Source organism: Lathamus discolor, chromosome 2 (assembly GCF_037157495.1).
Source record: "Lathamus discolor isolate bLatDis1 chromosome 2, bLatDis1.hap1, whole genome shotgun sequence".
NCBI classification, from domain to species: Eukaryota; Metazoa; Chordata; class Aves; order Psittaciformes; family Psittacidae; genus Lathamus; species Lathamus discolor.
The window spans coordinates 115,622,052-115,635,711 of record NC_088885.1 but is presented as its reverse complement, the minus strand read 5'-3'; the positions used below and the strand labels follow the sequence as shown (position 1 = coordinate 115,635,711).

Below are 13,660 nucleotides of genomic sequence, written 5' to 3'. Positions count from 1 at the left end.
GGAGCCATGCTATGTCAAGAGAACCTGTCTTATATACCAGTGAATTTTTCAACTGCAAACTGCATGCATCTGTTGTCTGGAACTTGGAATGAACCCTTTTATTATGCTTTCAGGCATGGTGACTCAGGCAGGATGTCTGTGTGTAAAGAAAAGAACAGTGATAATTTCTTGCCAATTATATAATCCCAGATTAGGGAACTTTAAAAAATACCATCACCTTTTCAACAGCATTACAAGTTCACTGTTTGTGTGCAAGACTCTTTCACTGGTAATGTACTGTATCTGTGTGCAAGGAATAAGGTTGCTGAAAAATACATGTGTTCTCACTCAATGCACTGTCAGAAATCTAGAGTGACTGGATGCATGTGCACAAGAGGGCAGTAGTAGGGTTTTGCATGTGGTATTAACCGTGACATTTCCTGACATCTTAGTATTTAACCATGCAATCAAAAATTCTCTTAATGTAGTATTTTTTCCAGAAACAAATCATTACCTCCTTACCAATTCTTTTAATGTTCAGATTCTTGCGGAGACGACCCCTAGATTCCCTGGGAACCTTATCATCCATGTTGGCATTTGTGTAACAATCTGTCATAACTGAGTGGACATCATATACCACTTTATAGACTAATTTAATGCTGAGAATATTTTTTTAGCTGATTTGTAATTATATCATTTTGATCACTCAAATTGATATGTTTAACACTATGAAGCATTTTCTTGTATTAATAGTTCTTTATTCACTTTGACAGAAGTTTGCACTCAACCTGCCCCCCCTACCCCCTGAATAACATTATCTTTTTCTCTGAAACATAAATAAAAATGTTGAAGGATATATAACTGGTAGGCTGTGACCAGTTTTCTCTTACCAAATCTTTCTAACAGAAAGAGGCAAGTAAAATATTTTTCCTCTTTTTTTTTTTTTTTTTTCCGCTTTTGCTGTCTTTATGTGCCTGACTTCAAAGCCGATTTTCCAGGTACAATAAAAATGAAAAAAACCCAACAACCCAACATTCTGCAGAGGTCTGGGAATATTTCACATACGTCTCTTTGATTCAAGACTTAAAAAATCATAGCAACACTTTGCTAGGCAGCGGTATATTTTGAGTTAAAGGAAATTAACAACTGGTATTAAATTTCACCTTGAAAGAGATACTGGCATTACATACTTTGTTATTGTAAAATATGAGCTTATTTCACTCAAGATCTCCAAACTGTTCTCAAGGACAGTATAAAATAACATTTCCCAATAGTGTAATTCTAATAGGTTTGTTAATGTATTTAGATATTTTATTTATGGATTTATTCAACATGCTACTGAAGGCAAAAAAAAGTAATTCCTTGAAAGTGCCTTTCCATTTTTTTTATGAGAGGGAGTAGTCAAGCTTTGTTCCTACTTCCAGCTGCTTTGACACTGGACTGATGGGGGTTTTTTTTCAATTTAGCTAAATTTTTAGAGGACTTACTTGCCACTGTGCAAGGTGAATTGCAGTAATACATACACTAATCTTCTTTGACCAATAGTGTGCACGTACAAAGCAAGCAGGGATGCACTGATGAGTGCAGTAGGCGATGTAGGAACATGATACAGAGAAGGCTAAAGTACTCAAGGTTTTTTTATTTGATTTGATATTTGTTTTGCATTGGTCTTCAGATTGAGCTTGCTCCCAGACCTCTGTGTATACTGGCATGGTTTGGGGAGGAGCAGGTCAGCCAGCAGTGGAAAAGCATTGGATTAGAAACTGCTTAGGAAAGTTGGATGAATCTATGGACATGATGAAGTTCACACAATTGTGCTGAAAGAGCTGGTCAATGTGATTTGGGCCACTGTCAGTCAACTCTGGAAAAGCATGGTGGTTGGGAAGGATCCCTGTTGACTAGAAAGATGCCAGCAGGACACATACCTTTAAAAAAGGCAAGGAAGAGGTTTCAGGGAACTGTAGTTAGTCAGCCTTGCTTCAGTCAGTGGAAGGATTGTGGAGTGTGTTGTCTTTAGATCCAAGGATGTAAAGGACATGAAAACAATCTGGAATGGTCAACAGAGGGTAAATTAGAATCATAGAATGGTTAGGATTGAAAAGGACCTTAAGATCATCTAGTTCCAACCCCTCTGCCATGGGCAGGGACACCTTCCATTAGACCAGGTTGCTCAAAGCCCCATCCAGCCTGGCCTTGGAACACTTCCAGGGATGGAGCACTCACAACTTCTTTGGACAGCCTGTTCCAGTGCCCCTCCACTCTCTCCTGTTAAAGTTTGAACCCATTACATTTTGTCCTGTCATTACAGTCCCTAAATGTGTCTTCAACATGCTGTTTGCCTGCTGTGATGCCAGGACATAACTGCGTGGACAAGGCAATAGTGGTGGTTGTGATGTATCTTGAATTTAGTGAGGTTTTTGTCATCCTCACCCATGGCATCCTCACTTGGAAGCTAGAAACTGTGGGCTGAAAAAGTGGACTAAAATTGGCTGGACATCCAGAGGTGAAGGGTAGTGATCAAAGGCAGTGTGTCTGGTTGGCAGCTAGTAATGAGCAGAATACATCAGGGGTGTGTAGTGGGGCTCACATTGTTCAACATCTTCATCAGTGATCTGGCTGATGATACAAGGAGATTTGCACATGGCATGAGGTTAAGGGGTATGACATACCGAATGGGAGAACATCAATTCTGTGGGACCTTGATAAACTTGAGAACCGGGCCAACAGAAACGTGAAATTCAGTAAGAAGGGCAAAGATTTACAGCTGGGATGGAGTAATCCCAGGCATGCATCACTGCCCTGCTCCAAAGGATTTGTGGGTTAAGCTGAAGACTGATCTTGAATGTAAGTTGAAAGTGTTCTCTCATTGCTTAAAAGTATGCTGGGCTACATTAGAAGGGTAATGGATGTTAGATCTGGGAAGATTATTACTCCTCTAGTGCTGGCAAGGCCACATGGAATATTTTGTCCAGCTTTGCTCTTCTGTTTCAAGAAGGGTGTTATTTTTCCAAATTATTTCTGATTCCGTGATTAAAATGGTTTGTGTTGACCAAAATTTGCACATAGGTAGCCTCTAGGAATCTGTTACATGTCACAAGAAAGACAAAAGGTATGTGTAGTAGTACATTCTGTGTACTTTGTAAGCTGCAAATCAGTCTTTTCCAGTTTATTAGCTCAGTATTTTTTATTGCCTGTATTTTTCTTTATGAACCATTATGCATCGTTTTGCATTTACACTTGCCAATAGTCAAATGATACTAACTTTCTGTAACAAGTTGCTGCAGTACTGAAAACTGTATTAGCAGTCAGCTCAAGTTTCAGAATCCCTTATGAAGCTGTCTTAACAAACAGTCCAGATCACAGAATCATAGGATGGTTTGGGTTGGAAGACCTTAAAGGTCTGGTTCAAACTGCCCTACTATGGACAGGAACACCTCACACTAGACCGGGTTGCTCAAAGCCCTGTCCAACCTGGCCTTGAACATTTACAGGAATGGGGCTTCTCTGGGAACCTCCAGTGCCTCATCTTTATTTTCAAAATTACATTTTCTTATAGCATTTTGGAAAAGAAGCCATTTTTCTTACTATTTTTTGTACTAATATAATCATTATTATATTTTGACTAAAATTCTTGTACCTTCATGCCTCATTTTGGAATTTTTGTAAAGCATTGATTTGTTACTTCTAGAGCTCATTGAAAGCAAACATAACTGCCAACATTAGACTTTCTATCTTAATGGAGAGCCTGCCAAATAAATCATTAAACGGTGAGTAATTATAGGGTTTTTTTCTACATTATAAGCAGTATTTTCTTTGCCTGGGATCATCTTCTCCAGATGTATACCAACAAGAGATTCATTGCAAAGGCCAAAAGATCAAAACACAGCACTGTACTAGCTCCTAAGAAAGAGAAAACTGACTGCTGCTGCTCAAACCAGGACAGGGAATAAATAGACTCTCCCACTATGTTTTTCTGGCAGATAGTATTCCCACCTTGACCCCCTCCTTTGGCCAATGATGCAACTTTTTTTTCTCCATGTATTTAACTGTATAAATTAGAAAAGGTTTAGAACCTGAAAAAACTATGAATTTTGTTGCGGGTTTTGGGGTTTTCTTTGTTTGATTTGGTTTGGGTTTTTTTTTCCCTCATGCCAACATATCTCTAAGCTATCTGTAAGGGAAATACACTGGAAATGAGAGAACAAGTAAATTAAACAAAATCAAGCTATGTAAAGTTTATGCTGACCTTTTCTTCTAAGTATTTTCTCTCTTCCCCTATTTTTGCTTACATATCTGGTTTTTGCTTGCTATTATCTCTGTGATTCTCTCCCTCTGGTAAAAAGTAGCATCTCTTTTTCATATTTTGTCACGCCTCTTTTTCTACAGTTTTTGTCACATTTTTATCTATACTTTTCTGCACATACTCTGTTAGTTTCCTCCAAATAATTGCCTAGGAGACAGTTCATTTTCCAAATAAATCAAAACATTGAGAACAGATCCATTAGAGTTTATTCTTCTTATTTACAGGTAAAGATATGTTTAAAAAGCTGTTTTGAAAGTGGAAAGACTTAAGAAGAATGTTTTAAGACTTACCCAAAATTTATAAGCTGAGGATGAATATAGAGTACTTTACTGAGCTGACATATACTTAATCAGTGTTTATATAGCGTGTTAGAAGCTGTCAGAACTCCTCTATATCTCTTGCTATTAGTATTAGGAAGTGTTTTGTTTTCCTAAAGACTGCTCATCCCATTGCCTACATTTGTTTTTCAGCTTGCTTGGGAACATGGAATACCCTTTTTTGAAACCAGTGCTAAAGATAATGTGAACATTGAGGAAGCATTCTCAGTCTTAACTAAGTACATACTGGAAAAGGTAGGCTTCTATTCTGAGTAGAAAGAAAACGGAAGATTTTTCTTGACAGGTTAGCAAAGCACAGCCAGTGCTGGTTTTGCATTATGGAGTTAATCTTTTGGGGGGATTTGCTGGGTTACAGAGATACAGAGGAGAAATGTTCCGGAGAAGAATTACGGGAGAGCAACAGACTAGGGAAATAGGTGAAATAAAGTTCAGAGGAAAGGTGGAAATTCAGGAAAGTTGCATTTGTGGCTTTCCTTTCCATGCTTTTCTTCAAGGGAGAGGTTAACAGCTGTAGAGTAGTTCCACTTCTGTGCCAGGAAGACTCCTTTTTCCTCTAGGTTTTCTGCAGAATATTCACACTGTAAAGACGCTGCATGCTGATGGAATGAGCAGACCTTTCATGCTCAGCAATCAAATGTTTTATGTGAAGTTCATAGCTGTTTGTTTGGATGATGTACGCTAGTGCTTTTGAAGTTATTGGGACCTGAAAAATTGAGTTAATTAGTGGTAGAATCAATATTGTAGCTGTCAGAATCAGCATGCCTAACTACCTTGAGTGTGTTGGCTTAAAGGTCCTTACTCCTCAGAGTTGCAGTACTTTTGTAGGACTGAATTATTGTTCATTAGCACTGGAAATGTTTTGCATTGCAATTTATTTTTAGACAGGAGAATATTATTTTAGACATTAATGGATGTTCTTCATGCAATGCATTATCATTGCCATTCATCACCAATATTCGTTATACAAAACTAACCTTCCATTCCGAATACTCTTGAAGTCATAATAAAGATAAATGAGCAAAATTACTGACAAAGTCACAAGTTGCAGTGTTTTGATTAAGTAGCCGTAGGGGATGGTCAGAATAATACCTTGGGGTTGGACTGCTGCTAAATCAAGGTCCTGTCATATTATTCAATAACATAAACTGTAGTTGGTTATTTTGGGGGAGGAAAAACATTAACAAAAAAGGCTTCTGATTTCTTTAGCATGAAAATGAAGCTCAACAGCTCAACAATTATCATTCAGACCAGGAGGATAATGGCAGGTCCCTTGAACAGCTGGCAAAAAGGCTCAAATAAGTTAACTCTGATTTTCTTGTAAATGAAAGAGACATTGTCTGCTGTAAACAGAGAATATATTTGTTAGTATGAAGCATGAATAATACAAAACAATGGCTATTATCATAACTGCTGCAAGGACAAATATGTGTGAAATGAGCATTCCTGGACAGTGCGTTTGGGTAAGAGCTGAGAGAATTCTCTGCAGCATGCAGAAATCATGTTTGGATATTTCTCACAGCAAGATTCCCTGCACATATTTTACTTTAAGTGGAAATTTAGTATTCCTACTCATCTTCATGAAAATTCATGGGGTTTGTATTGTGGACATGCAAACAAATTCAGACCATGTTGAAAATGTTATACCACTGCTTGGCTTTAATTAGAACTGCTTGAGAATACAGGTGTACACTCTGCTTGTGTGTATGTGCCTGACCCATTTTATGGAAAATATGTCAATGAGAATTTTTAAGTTTGTAGGTAATAACATTTCACCTTATCCAGAAATGTTTGTAATCCGTGATGTTTTAACGCGTCACATACCCTTACTTTGGCATATAATTTGCCATTTTCAGTGAAATGCGTTCGGTGATTTAAACAAAAATTCCTGTAGCCCAGTTGGTTTTGCCACTGGCCTGATAGAGAAAGAGTTCACAGTAAAAAAAATTAACCTACCACGCAGTTTCATCATGTTTTTCAGGTTCGACAAAATAATCTACTTGTTCACAAAACTGTGAAATCTGAATGTAGTACTTGAATTTTAACCTCCTTTAACTGATGACATTTTGGAGATGGGAAAATGCAGGAGGAAGTGTAACTAGTAGCTGTGAAAATTGACATGAGAGATGCCAGTCTGAGATCACTTCAGTCATGCAACCATTCTGTAGTGGTAAAATGTGTACTTGCTGATTGTAAAAAGGAGATACAGCTTTGCACAGTGTTTTGGCCCAAGACACCTATGTCTGAGGCAGCAGGGTATCGGGCCTCCCTTAATTCTGCAATAGGACCACCTGTCCCAGACTGATGAGGTGCTTCAGTGGAAGTACCACACAGGAAACTCATTTTAAGGAAATCCATAGCTATGCTATTGGGAAGTACGTGGAGGTCATTCAGAATTAAGATAGGCAGGGCAGGCTGGCAGGCAGTATAGCATTTTCAGATGCATTGCAGTAGGCTGTATGAAGCTGAGGAAATCTAGGATTTTGTTACATACTCTCTTGTTCACCATCTATTATGGACATTTCTTCATTGACTAAATCTACAAAAAATACTACTGTAGATGGGAAACATCAATTTCTGGAGTGACAAGGCTCATATAGAAATAAAGAGCTTCTTGACTCTCATGGTATTTAGAACAAGTAGTGGTTCAATGGAGGATTGGGAAAAAACACATTAAAATGGGTCAGACTTTAAAAAAAGAAGAAAAAGGTCAAGTTTGTATTGTCATTATTGTGTGCTGCATTTTCCTGTCTTCTTTTGTGGTGGGCTTAAGGAAGAGAGAAGACTTTGTACACCAGTGATTCAGATAACTAAAGTACTGGTTGACCTTTCAGATGTTTATCATCTCAGCCATTATATGCGGGGTCTCAGTCCTACAGCTCTAATTTACATGGGTAGTCGCTTTAAAACAATCAGATGTTATTTGACAGCTTTACATTGGTAACAGCTAAGGAGTCATGACATATTTTTGAGAATTTCAAACCAATCAGTTCATAATAAGTGATTTGATTGTATCCAAAATGCTGCAATGGAAATTAATGTTAATGACACTGCTTACTTCAGAGGCTTGCTTAGACTTGTTGACAAATAACAACAGTATTTTATTTATTCACAATTCTAATGAGTCTCAGATATGCCTAAACCTGTTCATTAATAGATGGCAGCTGCTCCTTAACAATGCTTCTGGCTGCCAGTGAACTATTTGTTCTTGTGAGTCAGTCCTCAAAAACCCGACCAAAACCTCCCAAAATACCACCCAGAATGCAGTTAGTATTTGCACTTTGTGTTGTTTGGTTCCATGGCTGATGAGCAGTACTCTTCTCAGCTAGCTTTTTTAAAAACTATGACAAGCCTTTGTATTTCTGCCTTTGTGGGTGTGGTGGTTGGTATTTTTCTAAACTAGGAGCAGAAGGAGGGAAACTGTATTCAAAAAGGGGGAAAACCAGAACTTTTTGCTCTTTTCTGAAGACTGCTATGAAACAAACCAAAACTTATGTTCTGCCTACCTCCAAAGAGTGATTGACTATTAAGATTATTTTAATACAGTATTATATAAACATAGGTCTGCTGAGCGAAAACAGTCAAAATCCATTTAAGACCTTGCCCTGTGTTATTGAGAGTAACATTTAATGTTTAACAGCTGGATGTCATTTGAGATGAACGTTCAGAAGCAGCAGGCCTCAGTTCTGTTCTCCCTTCATCTCACTGCCTTCCTTTCCTATGGCAACAAGATTTTTGAGATTGCACTATGTACCCCATTCATTTGCTCCTAAAGCACCTTTGGAACTTGCTAGCTGATTTTAAACAGATTTGACGGGTCAAACGAAAAGATAATTAAGCTCTCAAGGAGTTCCTTGAAAAGGTGCTGAGTGCAGGGGAAGCAGGGTACTCTGCCTAAGGAAATGAGCATTAGCTCATACAGTATTACAGAGGAAGACTGAAAATTGCTTCAACCAGCCACTCCAGCTGGAGTTTGCATCACAGATACCAAATTTAATTCACTGCAAGACCAAAATCCATAGGAAATCAGATTTCGTTATTGCCAAGGTTCATGGAATTGTTGGTTTGTCCAAAAGATCCCTCTGTCTCCAGCAGTGCACATTCAGTGTTTCTTTATTATCCTCAGTTATGCATGGAGCCCCAGGCTTTATTTGCCCTTTATTTATCTTATACTGACCACAGTATATTAATTTCTTCATGAGGTTTTTCATAAACCTCATCATGCTGTATTTCAGATTTTTATCTTCATCTTCTTAGTAACATTAGGTAGGATGTTCAGCATTGCATACATGGGAACAAAGGTGCAGAGATTAAAGCCAAGCGAGTGAAGTACTGGTGCAACATAGGTCATAATTTAACTACACTATCTCATTTAATTTAAAAAAATGGTCTGTTTTGGACATTGAATGAGCCAGATATTCTTCTGGAAACAGTAGCATATAATTAGGTCATGTAAATCAAAACTTAATCACAATATATGAGTATAGGGGTTGCATCTCAGCATGTAAATATAGCCAACCAAAATTTACATGACTGGTCTAGTTATCTGGAATCATCTCTATTCATAGAATCATAGAATAGTTAGGGTTGGAAAGGACCTCAAGATCATCTAGTTCCAACCCCCCTGCCATGGACAGGGACACCTCACACTAAACCATCCCACACAAGGCTTCATCCAACCTGGCCTTGAACACTGCCAGGGATGGAGCATTCACAACCCCCCTGGGCAACCCTTTCCAATGTCTCACCACCCTAACAGGAAAGAATTTCCTCCTTATATCCAATCTAAACTTCCCCTGTTTAAGTTTTAACCTGTTACCCCTTGTCCTGTCACTACAGTCCCTGATGAAGAGTCCCTCCCCAGCATCCCTATAGGCCCCCTTCAGGTACTGGAAGGCTGCTCTGAGGTCCCCACGCAGCCTTCTCTTCTCCAGGCTGAACAGCCCCAACTTCCTCAGCCTGTCTTCATACGGGAGGTGCTCCAGTCCCCTGATCATCCTCGTGGCCCTCCTCTAGACTTGTTCCAACAGTTCCATGTCCTTTTTATGTTGAGGACACCAGAACTGCACACAATACTCCAGGTGAGGTCTCACAAGAGCAGAGTAGAGGGGCAGGATCACCTCCTTCGACCTGTTGGTCACGCTCCTTTTGATGCAGCCTAGGATATGGTTGGCTTTCTGGGCTGCGAGCGCACACTGAAGCCGGCTCATGTTCATTTTCTCATCGACCAGCACCCCCAAGTCCTTCTCCGCAGGGCTGCTCTGAATCTCTTCTCTGCCCAACCTGTAGCTGTGCCTGGGATTGCTCCGACCCAGGTGTAGGACCTTGTACTTGGCATGGTTGAACTTCATAAGGTTGTCATCAGCCCACCTCACAAGCATGTCAAGGTCCCTCTGGGATTCAATGGAAAGAGATGCATGTTTTTAGGATAAAATTTTGTTTTGGAGGTGCCTTTCTCTCACTATCTCACCAGTGTCTAAAATTGATTATAGAGGAGTCCATTTCTCGGGCTATATGGTTTTTGTATGATTAAAGTTAAATAAACTCAGGAGACCAAAGGAATGTTACACGACTTACTTCTGATATTTGTTGTTTTCTGCAAGATCTTGACTTAGAAGCTGAGATTTATCTTTTAAATAGGGTTTTTGACGTGCAACTATGTTAATCCCTACATAGATGATCTGTTGAGGAACCTTAGAGTAACCGCACAATAGTCTTCTCAAGTTTGTGAAACAACTAGTTGCTGTACAACATTGTTACAGTTTATATGGTAGTAACAGAAGAGGGAGATAGAGACCCACACTTCGCCATTGGGTTAGATGGTTTAGACATTTTGGAACAGCATTCATCCCCATTTCTTGAGGAAGGTGGTCTGCAGCAGTTACATCCTGCTGTGCCTGACCCTGATTCCTCTCCTGCTCCTGTCTCTGTACCCCTAAAGATTACTTTACCTACTAATACATCCCTACCTCTTGTTTGATACTGCTTGTGCTCTGTCATACCCATTCCTGTTGTGAGAGGAGAGTCTTGGATTTTGAACAAGTACTTTGAATTACAGCATACAGGGAAAATACACATCAAGAAAATGGCAGGACTGGTCTTAATACCAGCTCTCTCTGCTGACAGTTCAGGCACAGTAGTTATGTGAACTTGGTTGCATGAAGTTCTGTGCCATGCTTTGCCAGTCTTTGACAGCTATCACTGTTAAATAGCAAGAACATTATTGTGGTGGTAATGTATGATCATTTTGTCACTAGAGAGAATAATATTCCTCAGAATTTAAAGATGTTATAAATAATAACTTCAGTTACAGTCCCTTCTGTTTCTCTAAAGCTCTTAATTTTCCAGCAAGCACTCCAGATCTGACTTTGATTGGAGACATAGAAACAGATAGAGTAAAATCTTGCCATTCTTCCAAACCCATAGCAAACCCCACCTCCAAATTAACTAAATTAGGATAGAAATACCAATAACTGGTGCTAGCATAGGTGAATTCACCTTGGTATGGCGCTGCAAATCTGAGCAGGTTTTTAGCAAGGAATAGGCAGCTGATCTTAATGAAGATTTCTAAACTTACCTCATTAGAAGCCTATTAAAGAGTTTTCCTTATTTTCTATGACATTTCCCTTTGCATACCAGCTTAGCTTTCTTTCGCTGACTAAAAGAAAAAAAAAAAAATGCCAAAAAATTTGGGATCTCAGCCGGCTCATGATAATTCCTGTATCTAGAAGTTAGGTATCTATTGGACAACAGTGGTACAAACTCTGCTTAGAGCTAGGGAGGGGGAACAGCAGGAAGCCTAAGACTGGCTTGAACCAGATGCCTGCCTGTTAGGTGAGATGTGTCTGCTGTGCTATTGAACAGGAAAAACTAGTATTTGATAGCAGGAAGTCTCAATGACTGACTAAAATCACTGCAGGGTAGAGCGGTATCTGTGTCTGTGCTGGTATTTTCAAAACCCCACTTTGCCCAAGATGCCAAAGTGGAAACTCAAGCTTCTTGGTACCATTTTGGTTCTTCTCATCTTTTCACAGTTTTCTGCTGTTTGTTGGCTAGCTTGTTGAGGAGTGAGTTACAACAGGCTGAGCTGAAATGTGAGCTGGAAGGGTTAGTGTTCATGGAACCTTGAAGAAGGAATGCTGCCCGCCTTGTTCTCACAGGTGGGAGAGATTTGCATACCTCCCTGCTGTAATTTCAGGAGAGGAGGGTGCCCCACCTCTCCTAAGGCTTGGCTGAAGTTGAGCATTATGTGGGATTGCTTGATCTTTGTTTCAGTGCTTCATGCAAGGACTCAGAGCATCTATACAGGTTATGAATGCACACTTTTTAAATGTGTGTATAGCACGTTTGCTTAAATGAAGCCAAGCCAGTATTTGCTTGATGAAGATCATGTATGGAATAGTCTTATCAAAAAAGTCCTCAACTTTTAAACAGTTTTAAAACAGTTACTTCTTACTTTGTGGAAAGGTGGTTCTTGTCTTTCTCTCCTGGCTAATTCATTGATTAACTGCTATCAGATAATGATTTTGCAGAGTATATGAGCCATCTCATTGTCAAATATATTTCACCATTCTTAATCACTTACAGCACTGAGGATCCTTGCTAACAACACATGAACAGCTTACCACCCATAAGTACTATGAAGTAATAAACTTTTTGCAAATGAGCATCTTCAGTGTTTAAGGAACATGCAAGTTTCTTCCCTTTCACTGAAACATGAAATTAGATATAACCTGCTACATGTTCAAATTGCCTGTTTCCTCTAAAGTTAAGTAAGCAAAGCCTGAATCCTGAAATTATTCAAACAGGGATTTTTCTAGAACTGTTTAACTACTTAAATTGGATTTTTTTTCTTCTGAAGAAAAAGCATGGGTGAAACAAAACCTACTTAGTTTATGTCCACAATATTCAATGCTCAGTGTTATTTCTTGGTCTCAACAGAGTGATTATAAATTTCTTATCATACCACTATTTTCCAAAACTTCACCCCTTCCCCAGAATCTTGTCTCTGAACCACAGTGATGTCTTGTTCCTTGAGATGACAAGGTTATGCTTGTGTCCGTTGGAGTCTGCCTTGTTCCTCCTTTTAGAAAGTTCTTCATGCTTTATTGTCTGTGCCTGAAGACTATGGAATGCTGTCTCCACCTAGCACAAATCAGAATGGCTAATGCCTGTACTCAGGCACCTCACACAACTGTGTAAAAAAATAAAGCAGAAGTTACGAAGGTGCGTGTTGGAATTTGTGTGAACTGACAAGGGTAATAAAAACATTATGTCTGTTGGTATTTGTCACTCCAACAAGAAAGCAAGCCCACATGCTGTATTTCTTCATACATGATGTATATGTGACTAACAACATAATTCCAAAAATCACTAAGTCACAGTCTTCCAGTGCCCTACAGTCAGAATAATAAGTGTTAATAATTTTACTGGTGACAGCTTCAGCATCCATCATGAGGATTACACACTGCTATACCTTTCCTACTCTTTGCTCCTGCCTCTATCTAGCCCTTCCCACTCCTTCCCAGGTATTTAATTTTCTCCCCCAGGCAGGGCACACTGTGGCAGCCTCCATGGGTCCCTGCAGCTCCAGGGAGGAACAGGCTCAGCCACTCTGTTCATGAAGATGGCCCTGACGCAGGGCAGACAGCGTGCTGGAAGAGCTAAAGCTATGGCTACAGAAGAACAAAGGCAAAAAATTTCATGATGTTTCTCCAGAATTTTATGTAGCATTAAATATTCTCAACCAAAGAGGCATAAGGCTTATTATAAGATGGAAAAACGTTTTGTATTCCCCTTGTTCTTATTCAGCTGACTAATTTTAGGTGAGCTGTTCTGAATGTGGTCAATGTTCAACTACCCTGTGGCATTGTAGGTCTAAGTTTTCAATTCTGAATCCTGATTAGCATTGTACTACACGATGCCTTTTTTTCCCTTCACTCTTCCTTTTTCCCCTGTGCCTTGAATTTCATGAATCCCAGCTTAGATATCTGTCCTCTCTGGAAGCTTCTCTTTATTGTCAGAAATGGTTGTTTATGGCTGT

The 13,660-nt window shown here is 39.3% G+C and overlaps 1 protein-coding gene across 2 annotated transcripts in view; it reads left to right on the top strand.

The window, feature by feature from the left end:
• LOC136008644 (ras-related protein Rab-10-like) overlaps positions 1-13,660 on the top strand; it is a 33,550-nt gene that overhangs the window by 18,572 nt on the left and 1,318 nt on the right. The window contains exon 5 of one of the 2 annotated variants that reach the window (XM_065668189.1): positions 4,753-4,854. The exons of the other annotated variant lie outside the window; for it this stretch is intronic. Within the exon in view, the coding sequence (XP_065524261.1) occupies positions 4,753-4,854 (102 nt within the window). The remainder of the gene's footprint in view (positions 1-4,752; positions 4,855-13,660) is intronic. 2 annotated transcript variants of the gene reach the window in all.